Source organism: Gadus chalcogrammus, chromosome 19 (genome assembly GCF_026213295.1).
Source record: "Gadus chalcogrammus isolate NIFS_2021 chromosome 19, NIFS_Gcha_1.0, whole genome shotgun sequence".
In the NCBI taxonomy this organism is placed as follows: domain Eukaryota; kingdom Metazoa; phylum Chordata; class Actinopteri; order Gadiformes; family Gadidae; genus Gadus; species Gadus chalcogrammus.
The window spans coordinates 12001637-12027687 of record NC_079430.1 but is presented as its reverse complement, the minus strand read 5'-3'; the positions used below and the strand labels follow the sequence as shown (position 1 = coordinate 12027687).

Genomic DNA, 26051 nt, shown 5'->3' with positions numbered 1-26051 from the left:
GACATTTAAGGAATAGTTCAGAAACCAGTACACTAATCAACCTATTCAGAGTGATACAAATAAGATGAATATAATGTACATTTTTACAAAGTTAGATGCCAACTTAGGAAATGAATGCATTTATTACAATATCACCACTTGATATTTCACATTTTGATTTACTCATTCTTTTACCGTACTTTTAACTTTTTAAAAGTTCAGATTTACAGACGCCAGGCATAAGAACACAAGATATTTTGGAAGAAAGAAGTCTTAAAATCCAACAACAAAAACTTACAGAACCGTACACAGTCTGATTCATAAACAAAGCAGATCAACAAGAACGAGGTGAAGGAGCGAAGAAGTAGAGGGCCAGTAGGATGAAGTACACCATCAGTAGGGCCGTACCTGGAGGCCCACGCAGTACAGGAAAGGGGCACAAGGTTAGACAAACTGTTTTAGTCACCTCATCGCCATTTTGTTCTTAAACACTAGCTGACTTAATGCAGACTGAACATTTGATTAGTCATCTCACAGCCTTTAAATGCCATTTCTTTGGCGTGTGTCCTAGTGAGCCTGTCAGTTGACTGCTGGCCTCCATGGTAACTACCTTCCCTCATCTGCAAAAAATATATACCAAGTCAAAATGTAATGCAAAACATACCCTGGAAGTAATCACTTTTTCCGTCCATAAAAATGTAGTTGACCAGAATGACACTGAAGATGCTGGCCCAGAGATGGATGTCACTGAACACCAGCACAAAGCCCACGTCCTAGGTGGGGGGGGAGACACGCAGTACAGGTCAGCGAACCAAGGGAACAAACAACGGGGCAAAGGTTGCCGCTGGAAGAGGTGAAGACCTACGTAGAAGGAGTTGAAGAGGATGAGCAGCGGGATCTGAATCATGCAGACCTGCACCGCGATGCAGCTGCCCACCTCAAGGCTGGGGAGAAAAAGTAAACACACACGTTTGTAGTGGAGCACCAGAGACATCATCTGATGCATTCAATTCATTGTCCACACACAGCGACAGCAAAAACGCACAAAACTAGAAACTGACGTACTCTATGCCCATTCATAATAAGTAAAAGCAGTGTTATTTTGTAATAGTTTGGTAAACTGAACAGGAAGGTTAAAGGCGGTGATATTATGCCACAAGGTATGATTGTGATGAGCCATAACAAGCCATTTAAGAAGCTGTATAATGGATAGCCTAGCCATCATACATCTAGGCGGACACTCCCACTTGTGATGTCACTAAAACACAGGGAAAGGCAGATTTTCAAACGGCTTGTAATGTGTAATCACAGTCACACTTGGTGGCATAATTCCACCCCTTTAAATAGTTGAAGGTGGTCCCGTGAGCAGACAGCTCCTTGGGGAGGTGTACCTGAGGCTGATGTTGTTCTGCAGGGCAAACTGGATGCCGTTGACGATCTCTGGGAGCTCCGGCACCATGGCCAGCACCGTGACCCCGATGAAGTACTGCAAGGGGAGAGGAGACGGGCTCACATCACCACCCAACATGGTCTCATAAAGGAAGCTCGCTTCAACGGCCACTTTGGACATTTGGCTACCTTGAACCTGTCTAGGATTCCCCCAGGCTGTCTGACTCATCAATTAAAAAGGTTAATTTAGTCTAACTTGATATATTCATTTGAGTTAATTTTTCATTAGCTTGTACCTTGACATGTCAAGGTACAAGCTAATGAATACTAGTCTGTTTACATGCACACACAAAATAATCAATCCAACCGATGTTCTTCATTATTACAGTAACCGACCGGCCAACTAGAGGGCTTCAGCCCAGTTTGGGCGTGTGGCAACAACGTACCTGGGATATGTTGTAGGACAATATAGGATGGATGTTCTGTGTGGTGAGGTCAGCGCAGGCAGCCATGAGTAGCGTGGCGATGATCAGAACCACTAAGGCCCTCCATCGAGACCAGTGGAGTACATGGGGGCCTACTGGAGAACGAACACACACACACACACACACACACACACACACACACACACACACACACACACACACACACACACACACACACACACACACACACACACACACACACACACACAAAGATCAAAACAATAACAAACAAGAGATTTTCATTCATTTAAAAACAGTCACACATTTACCTTTCGTGCTGAAGCTGGTGGTGATGAAGTCGGCGTTGATGCAGGTGGTGACCTCCGGCCCCTCCCCTCCATGGGGGTATTGACCCTGGGCCCCGGGGCCCCGCTGTCCGCCGGGCCCCTCGCTGACGTGGATGTCGTAGATGTGTTTGTGGGTCTTCAGAGTGAAGATGAGGCCGATGAGGTATGCGACGGGCAGCAGCACGGCGATGGTGTACACCAGAGGCCTTGCGGGAAACAAGACATTTAAAGAGTATTAGCATTAGGGCTGACTCACAGAAAATAAGTAATCATATCCAAATAGTCGATGATTGATCAAGAACAAATGACATATATTTGCTGCTTAATGCTTCAGAAATTCATACATCGTTATAAATATGAATACTTTTCTGCTCGTCAGATAAAGAAAAGCTCATTTTAGTCTTTACTTTGGACAAAATCTTTAGGTTAATCAACTTTTGATAAGGTTTCGCCAAATGATGCCTGGACAAAATGATTCGGCAGAAATGCTCACTCTGTGTGGGTAAGGATCCATTGCTGGTTCGACTGGCTCTGGTAATAAACAAAGAACAAAATGCATAAATGATCACTCTGAAGTTGATCTATTCGCTTCACATATCAAAGCCTCCTTACATCCAACAAAAGCATTCCAATATAGCAAGAACTTTGGCCTCATTCAACTAGCGGCCCATCTTGGTTCCATCTTGGTTCTGCACACTAGCTGGCCGCGGCTTTTGGTTTTATGGAAAAGAACAGCAAAACCAAAGGGAGCGTACAAAGTCATAGTAGCAGTCCTTGCAGATGAAGGGCGCGCTGCCGTTGCCCGGGACATTGGTGCAGCCTTCACACACCAGACTCCCGAAGGCCTTGGTGAAGAGGGTGGGGGCGAACACACCTACAAGGGCACCGACACAGGACCTGAAGGGGTGAGGCTCGGATCCCACTTGGGTTTAGTGTTACTCTACACGAGTGTCGGGTTACTGTGTAATAAGCAATGTCACTCTATACAACAGCATACACTTCACAGTATGGAACAGCATCCAACTACACAGTGGATAAGGTTAACAATAGGGACTGAGGGAGCAAGTTCAGCACTTGGGTTGAGATTTTACATGCCGTACTATTGTCTTTTACACGTTTAACTCCACTGTTACGAGTACACAGCAATGTAAAGTGTTACCAAAACAAGTTATTGAATAAAATCGGTCTTGAATGAGAATCGATGCTCCCTCCTCCTGCAAAGGACCTGCTGTGCGTGTGTACGTACCTCCTACTGATATGAACAACAGTGCAGAGCTCACCCCGGCCGAGCGACTGTTGAACCGCTGCTCCCTGTGCTTGATGCCCCCGATCACCATACAGATACCCTGTGTGGAGGGGACACACGCACACACACACACACACACACACAGTTTACAATCTTCCCCCGGTTTGTGGAGGGAATCTTTCAAATCACACGGCCGCACCCTGACGATACATATCACGTCACGAACCACGTCCGTTTCACACAGGGAAGAATGTGCCCGTCGAACGGGGGGGGGGGGGGGGGGGGGACCACAGGATGGTCGACTCACGGGTATGAAGAGAATACACCCCAGCAGGGTCCCGGTGAGGGCAGACTTCACCAGCTCCTCGAAGCACTTGGTCCGGGCGTGGTACCCCTGGAGCAGGGCCGTGATGTAGAAGGTGATCTCCGTGATGGAGCCGAACGTGGCGTTCACCACCGCGCCCACCGCAAAGTTGCTCTGGGCAGATATGCTGTGGAGCAACACACACACACACACACACACACACACACACACACACACACACACACACACACACACACACACACACACACACACACACACACACACACACACACACACACACACACACACACACACACACACACACACACACCAAATTGTACAATGACAAAAAAAAACGAAATCACGTTATAGTTGTATCATCTTTTATCATCAAATATAAATATAAACACTTTCTGCATTTGTCCCAATTTAAAAGAAAATTGCACTAGTTGATCCATCAATGATCCCGTATGCATATCTTGTGGTCATCCTCGGTCAGCCGTCGGGCCGAGCTGTGGGCCGTTACCTGGCGATGCCCATGCCGATGTAGTAGGAGAGCGGTATGATGGAGACGATGGAGGTGAGGAACTTGGCCCCCATGCTGGTGATGCGGTGGCTGCGGTCCACGTAGCCCAGGACCAGCGTGGACAGCACCAGCGGGAGGATGTCTGCAGGGGCGACCACTTAAGGACCGCTGCGCCGAGGTAGTGAACAGACTGGAACCAGGCGGATCACCATGTACTCCTTAAAACAGCCGGGACCCTCCCTGATTGGACCTTTTGTTCATTCACCCACCTGTCGTCAAGCTATAACGAGGCTTTGTGTCCGAATCTGATTGATTGTTGATTGTCCGAACCAAATCAGGGAAAAGATCCTCTGATGGGTCAGAAATGAGCTGGGAGCGGTCTAAAATTAATCATCTCCTATAAATGCAAACACATAAGAAAGGAGATAGATATATATTCTCTTAGAGCATTTCATTCACTAAAAGCTGACAGATGGCAACAGCATTTCTAACAAAGTACACCGTAATTAAAGCACTTGAATCTTAACCAAAGCATTTCCTATTTAGGCATTTCTTCAAGACCATTGAGAAGCAGGCCTGGACACCTCATTAAAATGATGCAAAGAAGCATATAGTAGCTTTGGTCCTGCCGCACAAAAGGATACTGAGAGCAAAGATGTTGATGCCCTGGAAAGTATATTTATAATAATACCAGTTCACGGCTTGATAGCAACACAGGACCACCTTGGTATCAGAAATATAGGTCTGTGAAAAAAAAAAAAAATTCTTGCAATCAAATTCTCAACCAGCTAAATTCTATATAAATCAACCCTGGAATTGTCAATTATTATTTTTGGTAAATCAGGCCCACCGTCCCCCAAACCCAGGAAGCGGGGTAACAAACATGGCCACCAGGTGCACTGAGCCCCGTACCTTTTCTCGCGTCTGGATCTGGACGTTCTCCGGCGGCAGCAGCAGGACCGTGGTGAGGGTCCGGGCGTTCATCTTGGCCACGGGGATGGTGAACACCAGCAGCCAGGAGACGCAGCAGGCCAGGCAGTGGACCACAGCTAGGGGTGGGAAGGCCACGACCAGCCACACGTAGGTGCTGAAGCGACACTGTGGATTTAAGTGAGAGTGAGTGTGAGAGAGAAATCCATCACCATCCGTTTCACCCGATCTGCTCAAAAACACAGTCAGCCGAAATCTTGCGAGCCTCGACTTCTGAGGCTCACATTTACAAAGTTCTTTAAATAGCATTTTACATATTGGTAATTTACAAAAATCAATGAAAAACGTCGTCAAAATTAACCATTTTCATTTTGTCAATAGTAGTGTTAATTTAACATGAATTATTAATTCAGAGTTTGAAAAGGGCCAATTGATCGCCGATATCGTTTTGAATTTAACCTTAAATCTTGTACAACTGCACACAACCCCCCCTCCCTCACCCAAAGCCGGGGTGGGGGCCGGTCCTCCGGGGGGCTTGGGACAGGGATGACCACGGCCAGAGGGGACGACACACACAGGGGGGCGTCCTCCTCCGCGACCCGGTCGGGGTCCCCGCCCTCCTCGTCCCCTTCCTCAGGGATAGCCTCACAGTGGGGAACCTTTGGCCGGCCCTGCGTCCCGCCGTCACCGACCTGCAAGCATAGGGCCGTGTTCCAATTGTTCCCTATATGATGAACACTAGAGTACACCTTTTAGGGTACAGGAGTAAGGGGGAATTCATTCTAATTAGGCGCCACGGATCCACCCATGTCGTCTATTGGCATAAACAAGCCCACATGTGTTGCATGTCCCTCTGGGACTCGTTAGCAGTAGAAACCTGCTTTTGCCGACCCTCTTTATTAGATGAACCCGAGGACAATGAAAAAGGTTACTCTACCTTCTCTATTGACTTTCCAAACGGCCACATGAAGAAGCAGGTCAGCTTCCAACATAATCTCCCTGAAAAGTAAATAATTCGTCAACGTCTCCAACCGCCTCCAAGAGAGGATCTACCAGACACATGAATCAGACATGTTATTGACACACAGACATAGAATCACAGACCGTAGGGGGCGCCACATATAGTGAGATACATGATGGGACACAACAAGAAGTAGCTCAACGAGATCCACCAGCCAAACATGACGACGTAGAACACGTTTCCACAAGTGACCGCATAGCCTGAAATAAAGGAAAACAGGGATGAACAGAATAGACTAGGAGGAATGGAACACTTTAAATAAAGTAAAACCTTTATTTAAACCTGCACTGTAAACGTCTTTCCTTTAGCGACCTCTAGTGGCTTTCTAGTTTCCATTCACAAATCAATCCCTGGATGGATGGAGTCATGAATGGAGACGTTTTATTCCTGAGAAACGTTCCAGTTCTGCTTTTGTATGGAGTATAAAAAAAACTGCAGTAGAAAGGTTAAGGGTTATTAATAGAGCGCATGTTAATAACAATAACTGGAACTCATGCAGGTTGGATCAATGCGTTTTGTGTGGTATGATGGACGATTTAAGTGTGTGCGCGCCTTAGTTGATCAAATAGAGGGGGAGAGGATGTTTGGATGGGTGCGAAAAGATAGGAAAAAGACAGAAGAAGACATGCGAGACCTCTGCCGGCGTTTGGCTTGACGACGTTGAGCTCGGAGTACAGCTCCCGGACCTCAACGGATCGGTCCTCCAGGGGCCTCTCCGTCACATGGCTCTTCCACTTCCTGAAGCCAAACTGCGCGCACACACACACACACGCACACGCACACGCACACACACACACACACACACACACACACACACACACACACACACACACACACACACAGTGAGAAAGAGACAAAGGAAGTAGTGTCATCACCTCACATTAGACCTAGGTTTTACATTTCAATAGAAAATGTTTTGTGACACCAAGTCTTTTTGGCCCACGAAACCATTGGGGCGTAGATCAAAACAGTATTTTTATACACATTTGAGTTTGAAATAAGGATTAACATCACTGAACAATTCATAATAATACTTTTACATGTTGCACATTCAAAGTCATGCTGGGAGGGAGGGAGGTATAAAAAGTGGGAGAAAACCGCTCCCTCGTGCCCCTATGAGACATTTTATGAAGGAGTATGGGGCAGGGGCGGGGTTCTTTTGGAGACGATGCTTCACCTTGTAGTTGTTGGCCACTCTGTTGGCCTCCAGCTCGTTCTCAGCCCGGATGGTGGCCTTGGCGGTGTCGGCGTCGCGCCAGCAGTCGTCACTGCACTGCGTGGAGGTGGAGCAGGCCGGCGTGCCAAACTGGCCCCCTGTGTGGGTCACACAGACAGAGGTTGGGTTAGAGCCACGTCAGCGGGTGCTGCAGGCGAGTCTTCATGGCTATCATTTGAGAGGGTCGTTTGTAAGGAATGTCATTGCCATCCGTCACTAGTTATCAGAAATGCTATGTGAGAATATTGGTTCTAGTTGACCGCATGCCTGCATCTCTGTATGAGACCATTTAGATGTTAGACCATACCCGGCTTATTACTGACCAATTTACCCTGATTGGTTTGCGGAAACCATTTCACCTGTCAATCACTGTTCACTAGCAGTAGCAATCCCATTTTCTATGGAAAATACAATTGCACAATTTTTATAATAAAAATTATAAAAATGTATTGGACAAACACATTTCGCTCTTCTGCATGCTGTGAGCCTCCATCTTCCCCTGCTGGGACCCACTTCAGGGTCCCGACCCCTCAAATTGAGAACCACTGGTCTAGAGGCGAACAGCTACCCAGAAAGGGCTCCTCACCTCTGTGGACGGCCAGGTAACATTTGGGCGTAAAGAGTCCAAGGAACTGAGAAGGATCCTGAGAGGACATTTCGCCAAGCTCTGGGACGTTGGGGCCGACTGATGGTCTTTCGCTTGGAGAAGGTTGCCGTGGCAGCCAGGGATGCTGAGGATGCAGCTGCTGCTGCTGCTGCTGCTGCTGCTGCTGCTGCTGCTGCTGCTGCTCAGGGTTGTCACGGCAGTCTGAATAGTCGGGGGCATAATGGATGGGTGATGTCAGACTTGGCTGTTGTGGGAGATATTGACAATACCCTTAGCAGGAACATAATCATTTTCAAGGGCAAGGAATTGTTTGATAACAGCCTTGGCATGGAGTTCATGGGAGGAATCACAGCACAAGACGATAAACACTTTGCTGAAGCTTTACAAGCAGGTGTTCTGCAGACCAGCTCTGCTTTTGTATTACTTTAAGTTACTATTATATTTAGGCCATTTAGCAGACGCCATTATCCAAAACGTCTTACAATAAGTACATTTGACAGAAGAAAGAGAAATAACAATAAATCGCTGTCGGTACAGTAAAGATGTTCATTCACGTATGCAACAAAAGATAGCTAAGATAAGACGCTACACAATGCCAGGTTCTATCTTTAAGTGCCAGGACATACAACACACAGTAAGTGCATACAAAGTTCTAAACATAGGTCTTAAGGTTTATTCTGCGGTTTCCTGATCTCTTTTCCTTGTAAGAATTGATGCTGTAATTTCCACAAAAATGTCAGAATGATAACAGTGGTTCAGGATTAGAATGTGAATATTATTCTTCACATACTTTCTTTTTAATGAAAATATAAAATCAAGTAATGTTGACATCAACTACTGCTATCCATCTTTTGCACACACACAACGTCAGGATTTTATCAAGGTTTGTGACCGGCAATAATGATAATTAGTTCCTGGAGAATAAATAATGCGACTTAAAAACTTTATTTCAAGTTCAAAATATGCAATAACGTTAAAACAACTCCAAACATATAAAAATGTGTTATAAAAACGCTTTGTCATTAAAAGATGTCCATTCTGTTTTTTTGTATTTGTATTGACATTACTCTAGATGCCTGAAATGAATGACTACTACTCATTCTATGATTCTAAAAATGACAATAAACTTGAAATCTCATCAGAAACTAATGAATAGACCAGGATCAGTGTTCAGAGGTGCGTTTCTCGATTTATTATGAAGTAATTTGACGCCAGGCCGGTCTGTGACGAACCAAAAACTCCTGACAGTCATGCACGATGCTACGTTTTTCATCACGGAGTCTACTACAAATCCCATAACCAATTTAATTATGCATGGGTCAAAAAATGACATTGGAATTTTACAAAACTCGATCAGTGCTGGGCTAAAAAATAAATAATAACAGGCAATTTTATTGAGATTTAAGACATGAAATCAGGTGCCTATTAGTATAAGGCCCCTCAAGTTTAAACAGCGATGATGAACTCTAAACAAGCATCGACATTTTAAGGGAGATCCTTCAAGTAGGCCTATGCAACTCAAAATGCACTTCATAAAGAGAACACTCAATTAACACCACACACAAGGTCAGTGTAGAAAACGCCCAAATCACAAAAAAAACTAATGTTCATACATGGGTGTCAAAGTAACGCATTAGGAAACACACAATGTTTGAAGGACCGATTAGAAACATCGCTAACACGATCATAATGGCATGGGCTGGTGTGACGTAGAGACGCAGGTGATACAATCAATCAATACTATAATAATTTGAGGCCAAATTTGAAAAAAACAATGTCAAATTATAAAGTTAAAAGTTCGTCTTATAATTGTATTAAAAAGAAAAAATCGAACTATAAACGTACCCTTCCAAAAAGTCCATAGGACTCCATGTTTGAAGTTGAACGCACAAGTAGGCCTACGCGTGTTAAACTTTATGCTACAGGTAAACGCAACAACTATAAACGCTGACAGTACCGACTGTTGGACCTTACCTGGGCTGTTGGCTGCAGACCTCCTCCTTAGAGTTTCTACATCATTTGGCAGCAGTAGCGCAGTGTTTTGGGACATGTTTTTGGTCGGAGGTTGTGGTTGTGTTTGCTGTAGTCCCTCTCTGTCCCACCATGTCGGTCCGTCGTACAGAGCGCGTGCTGTTCTACTGGAGCTGCACGGTTCACCAAAACGATGGGTTCATGAATGGATGCGTTTTAATCGATTCCTCTAATGAGCTCTTCATGATCAATTGCTTAGTGTTAGTTTATTGAATAAAATATTTTATCTTCATCTGTAGGCCGTCTTTCAAAAAGAATAAAAGAAAAAGTAATAATAAGTTAGTCAATTATGGATTTCTGTTGTTCCTTATCGTGTTCTACCCCCAAAAGTAAAGGGCGAACTAACACCGAGTTCAATCTTTAATTTGCAATGGTTATTCTTTTTATTTCCTACAATTTATAGCAGGCAAATACATAGGCCGTGTCACCACCACAGAATCATATATGCCCGTTACCAACGACATGGTTTTTAGGTTTAGTCATAGTTATTGTGAATTGAGAATGATGTTTTTTCTTCATTTTAATTTATTTAATTTTTATACTTAAGCATATGTCAAAGGTCTGTTAAAGGTCTATGTGATAAAAAACAATATCACATAGAATCTCATGATTTTTCATAACCTTTGAATGAGCCCTTTATATCTGCATAGGGAGCGGGTCCTTACTAAAACAAGTTGTACTTACTGCACAATAATAAAACCATCTTCCACCATGTGGCAGTCAAACCCTTCCCAGTCCACTTGTAAATCTCCAGCCCAGTGTTGTTGCCAGTTTATCAGTAGGCTGTAAACCATGGGATGGAGCCTAAGAGAGACCTGGAATCCCTCTTCAGTATCTCCAGTAGCACCTAGTGGGCTACTGGTGATCAATATACACATCTGTCAGTCATAATGAACCAACCATTGGATATTAACCATCAAGAAGTTAGAGAACTTGAGTGTCAAATTAACTAAAGGTACTGCACAAGGTTACCTTAATGGAGGCATAATCTTAAGACAGAATTGAAGTTGTCTTGAAGAATAATGCTAGTTGTCATGTAATGTTTACGTCAGTTATTTTATTGCAAATCAGGTGCATAATGAACAATGTGATTCTGCAACTGAAATATCCCAACACACACGCAAACTGCCAGATTCATTGGAAGAATCATAAATAGAAGTCAATTGTATCATCGTATTTGTTGAATTATCACATATGCCCTCAGGAAGAGCATAAAGGCAGTCCACATTTGTATTTAAGTAAATAAACAAATGATTCTTCAAAAGCCTGAGGTACGTTTGGCTAGTAAACAAATCATGTCTGAAGTCTATAACACAAGGCTTTCACAGACAGTGGCTAAACTAATACTTCATTTCATAAGTTTCACTTGCTGACACTTGTTTTCTGTGTTAATCATCCAATAGCGTCCAGTGTCCAATAGTGTCAATTGGAAGATACTCCACATAGACATTGAACCATTTGTCCAATGTTGTGCTTGTAGAGTAGTGATTGGAGCAGGGCAATCCCTCAGCCTCCAGGTGGGCAAATATGAAGCATGGTAAAGGAGATTGTGGATACATTTGTGGATACATTGTGGACACATTTGATGACACATTGTGGACACGTGGATGGTAATATTAATCCATCAGAAAACAATCACAACTGACTTTATTTAGCCTCTGCTTCATCCAGAATGAGGCGGTTATGGATAGTGGGGTAGATACTCTTCTTTCATTCAGTAAGCATACTGGTGTTTTATTTAGGTATTTTTTCATCAACAACCTAACATCTTGTGTAGTTTATCTTAATCATTGTATATTATTTCCAGTGAGTTTTAAATGACACATTTTAGCATTAAATATATCCTCAAATATAAATAACATATACATATACACATCATTTGAGAATCCCATCACAGTTCTGCGGCTGGTGATGTTTGATAAGAAGTGTATTGGAGGTAGCCGCGGATGATGTAAGATATGTCCAGCTGACCTATGACCTCCAAGCCTCTTCTACCCACAGTCGTCCTCATTCGGATTCTACAGAGCTGCTGCAGACTGAGGGGGGTGCCTGTGGTAAAAGATAGAAACGTTGTATTGGTCAGACAAGAAGCAACATGCCACCTAGTGGATGGGCCATTTCCCTAGAGGCGACCTTGGTTCCATCTCGGCTCAAAACAGTAGCAAGCTAACATTTAGAAGCTAACTTTTAGAAACCTTGTCTTCTTCATGTGCTATTCGGGGTTATCTCCCGATATGTGTCCATAATTGTACTTTATTGTTGATGTGTCAACGTCTATTTGGCCAGCCTTATTTCTGCACTGGAACTATTGGGGTCACCAGATTGCGTGTCACACCCCCAAAGACACACTGGGTGTAATATTACGTGGACGTATGTTTGAATTGCCCTCGACGTAGCCTTACTCCCGTAAGCCTTGAGGCAGGTTCCCGCGGGGGTGCTGGGTTTAGTGTAGTCCATGGGTTTACAGCCGTGGCGGTCTCGGGCCTGCGTGTTCCCGCCAAACTCCACCAGCAGGTCGATGAGGTCGGCCGTTTGGCCGCGCGCCGCGTGGTGGAGCGCCGTCTCCTCGGCCTTGGACGAATTCACGTCGGCGCCTGAGTGAGGAATAATAATAAAAAGACATGGTCATAATGAAGGGATGATGTGATGATTCTTTAATGTTACATATTAATTAAAGATATATAATGAGTGCAGCACTGTACGTTTAAGTGAACACCATTGCTATTTATTACATATATTTGTATAATATAACTTCATTAACACAGGGGGAAAGTGCAGTGTGTAGCATTTAGTGGCATCCAGTGGCGAGTTTGAGGATGGCAACCAACTGAACATACCGAACCTTTCTTACAAATAGTAGAAGCTACGGTGGCCTGTACTGGCCTGTAAGGTGCCAGAAGGTCAACGTCTACGACAGCATGGAGTAAAAAGCATCAAGTGATGAGGTTTGATGATACATTTATAAATTGAGTTTAGTTATTAAGTAACTATAGGTCCAGCTGAATCCTGAAATAAGACGGGCTCTTTGGAAGAGGACCCGCTCACTATAAAGATATAAAGGGCTCATTCTAAGGTTATGAAAAATCATGAGATTCTATGTGATATTGTTTTTTATAATGCCAAAGTATTCTACACACTGGACCTTTAACAGAAATGACCCCAAAATGAATCTGAAAAAAAATGAAAAAACAGTGATACTATTGACCAGAACATTGACATTCGACTGTGTTCTACTTCAACCTGCATTAAGGAGCTCCAGAGCACAGTCCACATGGCCTTTGGCACAGGCGGTGTGAAGAGGGGGGGTGTGGTCTGTGTCGCAGGCCTCAAGCTCCGCCCCCTTGGTGATCAACAACCTCACAATTTCCACATTACCTGAGGGGGACACGAGACACAAGGCCAAAGAACAGCTGAATCATTAATCATAATCAACAATCATTCATTATTATTAGTGTCATTATTAACCACTGACTTACATGCAAAGTAATGCAACAATTCTGAGCCTGTGTGTAGTATCTGACCTCGTGTGCAGGACTCGTGAAGAGGGGATGCTGGGGGACGTGGGTTAACTTTGGCCCCACGTTTCAGCAACAACTTTACGCAAGCCAAGCTGCCCGCTGCGCAGGCGTGACAGAGAGGAGTGCTGCCCTGGATTGTCCGGACGTCCACCTGGGGGCGCCAGGGTGCAAGATGAAAGCACAACGGACCCATGAAACCTTCAGGCAATTGAAAATATGTAGCCTACTACATTTATTAACGTATAAAATGTCATTGGGAACAAGAATTCTAAAGGTATTAATTCATTTAAGTGGATTAATATCAAGCATCCTTTCGATCAAAAAGGTATTTCTGATCATGTACCAAAGAGCTTGGTTGCAAGTACGTTTACTATGAATTATTTAGTTATGAACGGGGGCTATGGTCATTGGCCTACAAAGTCTCAAACAATGCCATAATATAGTAATAAAAATATATACCAAAGAAAAGAAACACAGCGGCATATAACCAGTTAACACCAGCACACACACAGCCTATCCTACATTACATTATATCTCACTTTACCTGCGCCCCCGCCTCTAACAACATCCGGACACAGTTGGGATGTGCTTGTATGCAGGCCTCATGCAGAGCCGTGATGTTGTCCACAGTCACCATGTTGACCGACGCTCCGCTCTCTATCAGCTGTTTGAGCTGCAGCGCACGGCCCTGGGACGCCGCTTCGTGGAGGGCCGTCCGGTCGGCCCAGGAACCTGGACAGTAGCGCAACAGACCTCTGTCAAAACACCCCCGTCCGACAAACATACGTCCGAAAAAAAGAGGCAATGACAGCTGCTGTCGCTACTACGCAAAGTTTAAATAAAATAAAAACAAAAACATTAAACATATAAGGTTACTTTTCTGTGCGTTATGGCATGAATATCAAGTAGCCTATCTATTTGTTGTGAAATTAGCTCACCGGTATCACAAAGAGACGATCGGCGAGCAGCTGTTACTTCCATGTCAACAAGAATTTAGCAAGAAATGCATTCTGTACGTAAGTCAGCTCGTGGAGTAGTACGCAAGCCCTGCTCCAGGCATATTTTTAGGAGGAGCGATGTTGATGGACGGGTTGGGAACGCCAGGCATTGTGGGAGTAGTAGTTTTTTATAATCAAACGACTTGTTTCTTTAATTTGTTGAAATTGCCTAATTTCGGATTTACTTTTACGTTTTTACATGCCTCAGAAACTTGAAATGTGGCTAGATCATATAAAATATGCTCAAAGAAGTATCAATGTCTCGGTTTAGTCATGTCCTGTAAATAAACAAATGCACAGAACTCTATAGTTCAGTCAATTATACTATTACAGCTTTCAACATTTAATTAGGAATACGTTTAATCAAAACAAGACACGGAAAGACTTGGTTTTTCATTCTTTTTTACTTTGCAGTACAGAAATCATTTGAACCCACCATGTTTTACAATGTTAAAAACTGATGACAATACAGGGCTCTTATCAATTCAATACTGATGCAGTCGACATTTGGTCCTTCTAAAGCGAATCACAACCCGCCCCCTTCACTCACAACCGCTCTTTAAATGCTTCATGTTTTTAATTTTTTTTGCATAATACAGGAACTATAATATGTCTCCTTGGATACGTTATATTTACTTAAGCTTCTGCAAACAGGAGCAGGCCGTTCGCCTTTATGCTGGACTATATTTGTAATAGTGGCTTGGCTCTCAGTACAGTACGGCGCTTTGCCCGGATCGGGCGACAATAGTGTCGATGAGACGCCTCACCGAGGTGTAATTGACAGCCGTTGGATAGTGATGGCTCCTCCCACACCTTTTCACTGCATATACTCTCGAATTACCAATCGACACATCTCGCATATTATCTCGTCAGTCGTGCCCGCAAATAAAACGTTTTTTAAAGGGGGACGTTCTTAAAAGCCACTGAGCACTGCAAGACAACATTCAGTAGCACACCACAGAAGAAGCCAAGCCACTCGTTTTTTTACCTCAACCAAAAACAAAATAACAAAAACTCACGGGACAAATACACATGGCTGTTGATGTCAGATAACTTCCACGTACTTCGGCATGACACTATTTAAATCTTCAGATAAAGGACAGCCACACCCCTCCCCCTCCTAATCCCAATCCAATGAACAATTTTATCTACTGATTTGATACATCATTTCTTTTGGCATCTTTGGAATATGTGCTCCTGGTCCGAGGAGAGGAGAGTGTGGAACATGATTGATGATGGTTGTGTGGGCCTAGTGTATAATCGGAACTCAGTGCAACCTTTTGAGAATGAGATTAGAAGAAAATAAAATCAGAACAAAACCCCAGCTCTCAGCCCCCCCCCCCCCCCCCCCTACCCACCGACACTCCTACAGCTTCCTGAATGGGCAACAAAACAAACGGAAAATCAACTGCCTGCGCTCGCGTGTTTGGGTACATTTTTGTGTACGTTTTTTTTTTTTTCTCTTCTCCTAGTTGTACGATTAGATCTGGGGGTCGGCGTCAGCCTCGGGGACCGGTGGGAGAGGGGGAGGGTGGAGAAGGGTCGGCGACGTCGGGACCCCCGAAATGACCCCGGGCGCCTTTATTCAGCGTCGCCGAAGATGTCGTTCTGCTTGCGGTTTATGTCCCCAAAGTCAAAGTCCGTGCCGGTCATCCTCTTGAAGATGTCCTTGATGTCATCGCAGGTGGTCTCAAAGTGAGTGGTGGCGTCGTACGAGCGGGAGATGAAGATCTGGACCGGAGGGGAGAGAGGAAAGGCACCCGTTAGGTGCAGCAATAGAAAAGGGTCACGCGCAAGACTTACACCTGCATGCTCGGACCTCCTCCCTTTTCTGATATAGTGCCCGCATAAATATTAATATACACAGTAGCTCTCTGATAATAACCAAATAGCTTAAGAACATGTACATTAAGCCATTTAAAATAATGGCTAATTTCTGACCAATGGGGACAGGGACTTCATCTTGCTTGTCAATCCGGACAGGCAAGCATATTTTTCTAAATCTAGCTCTTCTCCTTGTCCTTTTTGATGAACTCAAAAATCGTACGCACAGCAGACTTAACGCAATTCTCCAGGCGATGTCCAAGTTAAGAGAAAATAGCCTTTTGCTTGCATTTCAAACTGGGTTTTTAAATGGCCGACGGATGTGAGAGGAGCGCTGACCTGGCTATCAGTGCCCATGTCGGTGGGGGCATACAGGTCGCTGGTGCTAACAAACTTCTGCTCGATGGGCTCCAGCAGGTCCAGGGCCGGCTTCAGCTCCTTCTCGGGCTCGTTGGTCTCCACGGTGGTGCTGATGATGGCCACGTACTTACCCTTGGCAGCGACATTGTGCGCACAGGAGACCATGCACACGTAGATGTCTGTGACGACAACAAGAACAAGAACAACGATGACGATGAGTTTTCGTTGTTGGTTTCATTGTGGCATTTCATATGCCACTACAGGACAGACACTTGTAAGATAATGACTTCAGTTTCATTCATTCAACCGACTAAATCTTTTCGGTATTTAGAGTGAAAATCACCCTTTAACCTTAACAGCACTCCAAAAAAGTGTGCTGTACAAACAAAACGCCGCCCTGCGTGTGCTCACCGTGCTTCCTGTTGACCTGGTTCTGGGGGATGATGATCTGGCAGGAGTTGACGTCGTTGGTGTTCTTGATGGGGTGGCTCATGACACAGATGGCCCGGATCACCTGGCCCACCTTGTTGGCGCGGTCCATCATGTAGCTGGGGTCACAGATCAGCTGCTTGCAGCGTGCAATCTGTGGAGAGGGGAGAACAGAGAGAGAGTTATGGTAAGGGTTAAGAGACGAGTGAACATTTATGTAGGGGGGGGGGGGGGGGGGGGGGGGGGGGAGGTGGCTCAGTGCACAGATCCCAGCAACGGTAGCCGGTTTTTAAACAGGATACTGTTCCGGTTTTACTCTAACTGATTTAATTCCTGCGCTACACAAATCAATGTCATTCTCTCTGGTCGTCTCGAGCACTTCCTTGATTACATTGTAGATGTAAACCACGACCAACATCAAAGTGTAAATTGACGCATTACCATGCGGTAAGTGGTTAGGGCATTACTTTCGTGGTGCAACTTAGTTAACTGCGAGTTTCAAACAAATTGGTGGTTACCAGGGATTGAGAAAGGAATTTATGCAAACGCAAAAACAAACACATAGCTTGGCAACCCAGGGCAGAATCTTTTATTAAATGGGGACCATTGTGCTTGAGTATCTTCTGATATAAGAGGACGGCTTCATAGAATCTGGTCCCATTTGGAGTACATGAATCCTAAACAGACGACGTTAACGCGCCAACATCCCTGCTCATTTCTATCATGAAAAAATGAGGTTGCACACTGTGATTTTAAAACCAGCCTTTGGAGCACTGCTTAATCAAATTTAGGAAATGATGCCAAGCATGATGACCATTTAAGTATCCAACTTAGGATGACTGCAATTTGAACGCCGGTTTAAAAAAGCCTGTAATTCAAAGCACAGGGTTTTTCCCTTGGTGAATGAAACCAATGTCGAGTCTTTCTTACCTCTCCTTCGGACTTGACCCCGACCACCTTGCCGTCCTCCACGATTACCTCCTCAATGGGCTTGTTCAACATGTAGATCCCTCCGTAGATGGCGCTTAGCCTGGGAGGGACAAACGCACAGACAACCCCCGTTCAAAGATCCAGGACAATGGCCTCATACATAAAGATGCAAAGAATGGTGGTCGTCATGATTGATATCGGCTCACACCATTATGCTTTGGAATACGACCAATACAAAGTAATGATCCTTAGTAACTGAGATCTTCAAAGACCTTCTAGAAAAGTATGCAGATTACAACGTAGTCTAAACTATACGAGTAAAACACATTCACAGCAGAAGTCATGTTTTGTCCCGCGCAGGGTCCAAAAGGATCTTTTAGAATTCAGAGTTACATCTTTCAGAATACAATCTACAGGCCAAGCAGTCTTTTCGATGTGTAACCCTAAATTGTCATTTCCTGTCACATGGTCAAACCTATCCGCTATTGGCTGGGGGCAAGGTTAAAGGGAGGGTTAAGGGGGGTAGGCTCACCTGGCAAAGCCCTGGGGCAGCTCCCCCAGCCCGTAGAGGGGGTACAGGTAGGGACTCTTGCCGTATCTGGCCAGAGATTCGCTGTACAGCTTTATCCTGTTGACTGAATCCAGGCAGGGTTCATCCAGGTATCTGAAACACAAGGAGCACATTGGGGATTCATAAACTCTCTACTGGGATGCAGCAAATCTCTACCTCCACCGAGTTCTCTCTGCAATGTGTACCAGCACAGTAACAAGATATCGGTAATGAAATGAGGAAAGCGATCATCTACAAAGGGAATATAGAAGATATAGTATATCCGAAAATAGTCACGCTGTTGACTGTAAGCCTAACACACACACACACACACACACACACACACACACACACACACACACACACACACACACACACACACACACACACACACACACACACACACACACACACACACACACACACACACACACACACACACACACACATTAAAGTAGACCTACTCGTCTGTGCGGTAGAGGGCGAGCGAGTGGCCCGTGAAGTCGATGACATCCTGGCCCAGGTCGAACTTCTTGTACACGTCCCTCATGGTGGTCTTGTTGGGGTCCACACCGTCCAGGGTTTTGGGGTCGTTCTGGTCAAAGTTGCTCACAAAGCCAAGGAACTTTTTGAAGCGCCTCTTCTCAAACAGCCCCATCAGACCTGTCGTACGAGGCGTGCGCATCGTCAACAAACTAGCTCGACAAGTCTCCGATCTTGTATTAAGTAGTCTGTGCCATTTTGTCACCTTCAATAAAATAAAACCATTATTGAAAGAAAACCAGCAATGACACACTTGAACCAACCCTGTCGAGCCTTGACTTAAAGAGGCTGTAGGCAAGATTTAAGAGCCATCATTTTTTGGTATAATTCGTTAGACACACCATAGCCAGGTGTTAACCAGTCTGCTAATAGTGCAATGCTCTATTAGAATATCTGTTCTGAATGAACGCATGCCTCTATACGAGACCATTCGGATTTAAGAACGCTCCCGGTCCATCTTTGAGCAAGCTGGCCATCCCTTTCCTGATTGGTTCGGGGGAACCCATCTTGTCCTTCAATAACAGCCAAGCACACGGCGTTATCTGGCTCCAGCACAGGTGCTTGAACGCAACACTCCTCATTGGTGGGGAAGATCGTAAGGGAGGGAGCAGAGAAGGAGGGGGCCGTTTTGAGCTTATTTTCTAAATACTTCTCCCTATTCCCTTTCCAACTCTTGATCTTACATAGACCACCTTTACCATCCCCATTCTACTGGCCAATCATGATGGCCCAGCCCTGACCAGTGGAGACTTACTGGATGCCAGAGCCTCCGTCTCGGTGGAGGGGACCTTGTAGATGCTGCCCTTCTTGTACACGTAGCTGCCCTCCACCACCTTGAAGTCCAGGTAGCGGGTCACCTCTGTGATGAGAAGCATGCGCACCAGCTGACCTGCGCACATACACACATATTAATTAACACATTTAATACATACATCCATGTCTTGACAACGTTATTTGTAACGGTAATTTCCATGTTCGATAACTAAAGGTAGATCATCAGTCGTATTTAATACGATTAATCCTGCAGCCCCATTTACAAGAATGACCAGTTTTCTGACCAGTGGCAACTCAAAGCCTTTTTCAATGAGTGCCTCACATTCACACAGTCCTACACCCAGGGCGGTGTCAACCATGCAATGGAACAGCTGGCACGCATCCCTATGAGCCACTGCCTAACTATTCATCACTTCCCACTAGTGGCTGTGGGCCGCGCAGCTCGGGGAGATGTCGCGTACCATTGGCCATGAGGAACTTGGGGATGAGATCCACGTTCCAATCACGACCTTTTCCCATGGACTCAGGAGGGGTGCCGGGGATGTTGAAGCGCTTGTAGAGCTGTGGGAAGGACGGACAGACAGACAGACGCAAGGAGGTAGGGTCAAGGCTAAAGATGGGGTAAAGAAATTAATACATTTGAATTGGGATTGTTTGTTTCCTCATAATTTCTTCAGTTTGACAGAAAAAAAATAAATAAGAAGAAGCTTTTTGGCTGAAAGCCAAAGAAAATGAAAGCCACAAATGTCCCTGATGCCTAAGTGGAAGCAGGCAGGGCAGGTATTGCCACTCACTAACACAAAAGGATGGCTTTGTGGCTTTCGACCAGGGAGCTCAACATGGGGACCTACCCTTTTCTTTGCATTATGATTTTTAAAAGGGCAGGATCGGGCCCATTAACCACCTTCGGTAGGGGTGTGGCCGCGGTAGGCTGATGGCAGTTCTCATTTATATTCATCAAGCGTGAGGGTCAGCGCGGTCAACTTACGTCTTCCAGAGGGGTGATGGACGCACTCTCGCCCCCATAGTACGAGTTGCGGTCCATGTGGAGCACCTTCTTCCCCTTCACCGACATGATGCCAGACAGAATGCATTCCTGTTGGACCAGACGAGGTTAAGCCAATTAGATAAACAGCAGAGGCCGACATTACAACGCTCTCCCCACAGCGATCTTCTCGACACATTCAACGACAAATGCGGTTGCAGCAAGTTATCATGATGAAGGGACTTTCGAGTCCTGTGTTGTGCACTGGGTTCATTTCATAGGACGGATACAGAGGTATTAATATAAAGGGGGCTTTAATATCACTAAAGGAAAATGCGGAGAACCCTACTAAATTATGAAATGGTTACCTTACCAATGCTCCACCACTGAATAGCCTCAGAAGAATCGTTTAAATAAAGTGTTTTCGATAATGTTTATACACTAAATGTGCAAAAGAATAGCACCCTTTAAACATTTCCAAAACGGGATCAGACATGGGCTTTGGCAGCACGTAAGGGAAAACATGCGTATTTCCGTTAAGAGTCTGGCCTTTCTGACCACAGGGCCAGTAAGCCTACAGCAGGGGAGTAGTAGAGGAACGCACCCAGTCATGTGGTTTCAATGGACTTTATTCTGGATCATTCCCTTGCTACTTAACAAGCTACGCAGACCTCTGCACAAACTTCATCTATATTTTGCATTTTTTACTGATTCAATTAATATTCAATTCAAAATAGCCGTAGAAGAGAAAGTTAGAAGTGTTGAGTTTTTATTTCTGATCCACATTTCATCAAGAATAAATAATGGTTATTTTGATGCAAGGCTCAAAAATGTGTTGGCAAAGCAGGAGTGATGCAATGTTTTCGTAGCAGGAGAATTTTAGGGGCAAAGCCAAGTTCTGATTGTATGATGTAACCCTCTTCTGGGTTTGGTGGTCAAAACACCGAAAAGGAAAGAGGTGATAACTGAACACCCGTTTCTATGGAAAAGGGACCAGGCATTCATTAAGGGGAAACACAAAGCATCTCTGCCCCACTCTCTCACTGTTTTTGTTATTATCCTTCCGACTCTCAAATTCAGAACAATAGATAGGTGTGGGTGACCAAGTTAGTTCATTATAGCCAGCTTCAAAAAGGGGGAGAAGAAACAAGTAGACCCTTCTTACAGGGTTAGACAACTATGAAGGGTGCTTTCTGTAAAGAGTGTCCTGAATACGAAAATACGGAATTTAAACCCTACCACGCAATGGCTTGTTAAGGCTTCCCTAGGCTGGTCATGTACACTGCCGCCTAGTCAACATCCTTTCACAATAAAGACCCTGTGTCCGGGGTACTAGAGTTAGATAATATATTGGACACTTATAACTAGACACTCCCTGACTTCAAATCAGCGGTCTTGGCAGTTGGATTATTGCAAACATGGCGTTAAGTCAGAAATCTCCTGTATAGGGCAACAGCTAGTGCAGTTATACACATTTTACACAAATAATTAAAAAAACAGGGAATTAATGGTGAAGCAATATTGCCTTCAACGTCTGGGAAGAGTGTCTGCATTAACATTATCCCCAAATAGCTGGAAGACAAGGATCATCAGATCACTGGGCGTCGATAACGCCCACACCACCCACGGGGGAAATCATTTGGGAGAAGGGAGATGCCTTGTGCTTACGTCCTCTGATTGACTTGTGACCAAGGCCCGCCCGATGGCCGTGCTAAACCCAAGGCCCTGAGATGAAAGACACTTGTTGACGTGCTGAGTGCGAGAAATTGAGAATAGCGTCAGGCAGAAAAAGGAAGCCGAGCGAGCACATGGGAGGGATAAACTGCTCCCGGGTTCAATCTCCCGAGAATTCTGACGTCAGTGATTTTAATACAGGTGGGCTGAGCGAGACAAGGAGTGATTTAAGAAGGCAGCATATAATTATCTCTGTGTTGCTGTTTACAAGACAAGCATAACATTTACTAGAAGCCAGCCACTTTATCTGTGCTGCAGGATCAATGCTAAAGTCTTGCTAAGATTTTCTTCAAGGGACTCAAAAGATTTTTGTGAAGCTAGCCCACCTTAAAAGATTAAACCTGCTACATTCTTACCACAAAAAAACTATGAACAAGATACTGTGATAGAAACTGTCCATCTATCTACCTACATACATACATATATCCATCCATCTATATATATATATATAAAAAGGGGAACTGGTTGGTTCGTTTAAATACTGACTTAACTGACAACAAAATGGGGAACTGGTTCAACCTCATGTACATCTGGCCATGTCAGAGGCACACAACAACATTAGAGATGTGTAAAAATGCACACATGACTTTATCTGTCTCCAACGGAGGCCACTGGTGTAGTTTCAGTTGCCTTGACGTGTTCAACCACACCCATCCGAGAGCTAACACAGTGCACGCGAATGTTTAAATTCCAGCCCTCCTCTACAGGGCTGCCAAATCATGAACTCTACAGTCGCGGAACAGCAGAAAGCCACCGATTAGCACTGCCTGTTGGCTAGGAGCAACGTGGAATGTACATTGGAAGGAAAGACCAAACCAACACTAGCGTTAACGATGAAAGTTGTATCAGGTCCCCGGATAACAAATTGCAGGTGAATTGCATTTCCCGGTTTGAGTGGCAGGACACTGTACGTAGGCCAATATGTAAAGTGCTATACTCATCACGAGTTGTACACTTGCTGCGATTTGTCCCGGATGCATAATTGACCGAGGTTAAGACGGTACAGTATAGGGTTATATTTATATTGTTCATCGATGGTTTACCATTATCGTGTAGCACATAAAATATTTCTATGCTTTCAACCACTTCAGTAGTACCATTAGATCGCCCGACCACCTCTACGCATCAAGGGCATGCATTGCCCAAATCAGTGATCCACATCAGACCATCGTGAGTTTAACGTGTATTGCTATCCTAGTATCCCGTCACATGATCCGACACGAGGCACTGCCAGTGTACGGTCTGTTGATTCAGCAGAGCAATAAAGTGAGGAAGCTTAGCCTTGCTCCAAACATGACTGACAGTGTGTTCACTTCCAGAAATAAGACCCGTCAGCAAAGTTAAGTTATAATTATTGTTCACTTTTGCGGGTTAAGTCCAGCGGCCAATAATTGATTCGAAAACATTATTGTTTTTCTTAGACGGTAATAGTCCTACCAGGTTATGATACCATCTCATGTATTTCGCTAGTGTTTATTTTTACGGTTTTAGGAGGTTTAAGGAAGCTTCGGACCTTCCAGAGCAGCTCTTCTCTACGACTCCCAAGTCAACACTACCCTCTCGAGCTCCCGTTTAACCAACAGCATCCACAAGGGTCCGAAGTTGAGCCCCAGGCACAAACATAGGCTTCTCGAATAAACTTTACACTTGTGTTTTTTCCCCACGTAGTACGTTAACCCAAAGATAAAACGACTTGCGTCTTTGTCTCAACTGACGGGGGCGGTGTTGAGGCGTACAGAAGCGATGCTCCTGCAAGATCCGAGTCGTCCTCGCCTCGTTAAACCCTAAATAAGCACTTCATAACCAGCAATGAGGTTGTAATAAACCGTGTTAGGATATATCATAATCTACGGATAACAATAATGCCTTCGAATTAATTAATGTTGGCTGGAATCGCCACCCTCCCGGCCACGGGAGACCTTGCTCCCGGGGCCGTGGTACAGCCTACGGTGTGCCACACACTGTCAGTTCCGCACAGAGCCTAGCCTAGCTAACCATGATCTGAATCTGCTTCCTCAACAGGGGAAAACATTTAAAGATCTCCACATCGCTCCGGTGGCCGCATGAACAGTGTATATTGTAGTTACCCAGAGCGGTACCGAATACCGAATACATGTCAGACACGTCGTAACCAAACGACTAGCCAGCTTAATGTCAGGTCGATCGACAAGCTAATCATCGCGAAAGCCTCCCTTAGCTGTCCCTTGTGGTGGGGGAGTAAGCTGCCAGTCTGCATTACCGTTTAAATACTTGAAAAGGATATTCCAACATTTCCCCCATAGTGCACAAAGTGACCGGATCGGGAAAGAAAACCAAAAATGTACGTGTCACTAGGAGCACGGTATTAGCGGCTAGCGTTAACTAGCCCGTTGACGTAGTGATGATTAGGCCCATTTGGTGTAATGTTAGAGGAAACGGTGTCGCGCGCTGCGACAAGAACAGCCTGCAAAGGATTATAACTCTTACACGGACGAAACAATCAGTAAGTCGGTGGTGTTGCTCACCGTCAGCCCGGTGCCCAAAACGATAACGTCGTATTCTTCATTCATTTTTCCAAGTCTTTGCTTTTCTACTCCAGAGTATATCGGTCCGAAGAAAATGGAGACCCGCCGCAAAGCTGACAAATAGAATCGGGCCTCCCTCCTCAACGTCAAATAGACACGGGCCTCCCATACTTGTAGGACGAGGGTTAGGGTCATAATTGAGCGTTATGCTGGTCTCTCCAACGCCATTTTCCCCGGTGTTTTTGTGTGTGCATTTATTTTTAGCTGGTCTTGTGCCCGTTAAAGTTTGTTGGAGGTGGAGGATATTGCACTTAAAAAGAAAAACACGAACAGGAGAATCATTATGGAGTTTTTCCAAATATTATGAGAAAGAAATAACCGAAACACGCAACGGAAACGGATGTACCTCTTTCAATAAGTCCCGCCTTCTCCATCACAAATAACGCTCATTTAGAGCATCCCGTACCAGGCATTCCGTCATGAGTTGAGAACGACTGGGACGAGGTTTGGTGGAGATACGGGCGTCTCACATGGGAGGAGCTTATCGGCCTGTCCCTGAAATACTGTCAGTGTATCGCCCAAATTCATATTTTGTAGTATAAAACAAGGCAATGCATGCAGATGTAGCTTTACGACTACCCGACTTAATATTTAAGAGAACCTCATAATATTGACCAGAAGTGAGGGTTGCACATATGTACCTTCAAAACTAACTAACATGGTGCATGTCATACTCAAATTAAGTAGTTTTTTTAATTACCCATCAAGCTTCCCAAATTCCACAAAGTAATATATTGGTTTTAGATACATTATTTCTCATCTTATGTTTCACATTTGCTGTCAAGCACCCAAAGTAGGCTTTTATCAATGGCATCATAGTA

The 26051-nt window shown here is 44.7% G+C and overlaps 3 protein-coding genes across 5 annotated transcripts; all 3 read right to left on the bottom strand.

Annotated features, from left to right (window-relative positions):
- Window positions 1-53: 53 nt before the first annotated feature.
- On the bottom strand, window positions 54-10970 carry cax1 (cation/H+ exchanger protein 1). Of its 3 annotated transcripts, none has more exons than XM_056577994.1 (21): window positions 10706-10970; window positions 9965-10134; window positions 7970-8191; window positions 7345-7481; window positions 6802-6916; window positions 6251-6367; window positions 6084-6145; window positions 5647-5838; window positions 5129-5314; window positions 4861-4960; window positions 4217-4358; window positions 3694-3877; window positions 3387-3486; window positions 2896-3014; window positions 2634-2671; window positions 2123-2346; window positions 1815-1948; window positions 1371-1465; window positions 845-923; window positions 644-752; window positions 81-387 (listed from the first exon to the last, which is right to left on the bottom strand). In XM_056577994.1, exons 1-21 carry the CDS (start codon window positions 10897-10899, stop codon window positions 314-316), a joined length of 2793 nt encoding a protein of 930 aa, XP_056433969.1. In that variant the 5' UTR covers window positions 10900-10970; the 3' UTR covers window positions 81-313. The 3 variants fall into 3 exon arrangements, with proteins under 3 accessions (XP_056433971.1, XP_056433969.1, XP_056433970.1); XM_056577995.1 differs by having other exon boundaries at window positions 1815-1945; XM_056577996.1 differs by lacking the exon at window positions 10706-10970 and having other exon boundaries at window positions 54-387; window positions 9965-10206.
- Window positions 10971-11046: 76 nt separating this feature from the next.
- LOC130372176 (ankyrin repeat and SOCS box protein 13-like) lies at window positions 11047-14839 on the bottom strand. The gene is made up of 6 exons (XM_056578000.1): window positions 14478-14839; window positions 14084-14271; window positions 13543-13690; window positions 13262-13396; window positions 12424-12615; window positions 11047-12070 (listed from the first exon to the last, which is right to left on the bottom strand). Exons 1-6 carry the CDS (start codon window positions 14518-14520, stop codon window positions 11913-11915), a joined length of 864 nt encoding a protein of 287 aa, XP_056433975.1. The 5' UTR covers window positions 14521-14839; the 3' UTR covers window positions 11047-11912.
- Window positions 14840-14922: 83 nt separating this feature from the next.
- On the bottom strand, window positions 14923-25331 carry gdi2 (GDP dissociation inhibitor 2). The gene is made up of 10 exons (XM_056577997.1): window positions 25171-25331; window positions 20936-21043; window positions 20409-20508; window positions 19928-20062; window positions 19095-19293; window positions 18613-18744; window positions 18081-18180; window positions 17133-17304; window positions 16701-16900; window positions 14923-16268 (listed from the first exon to the last, which is right to left on the bottom strand). Exons 1-10 carry the CDS (start codon window positions 25213-25215, stop codon window positions 16119-16121), a joined length of 1341 nt encoding a protein of 446 aa, XP_056433972.1. The 5' UTR covers window positions 25216-25331; the 3' UTR covers window positions 14923-16118.
- Between the last annotated feature and the right edge of the window lie 720 nt (window positions 25332-26051).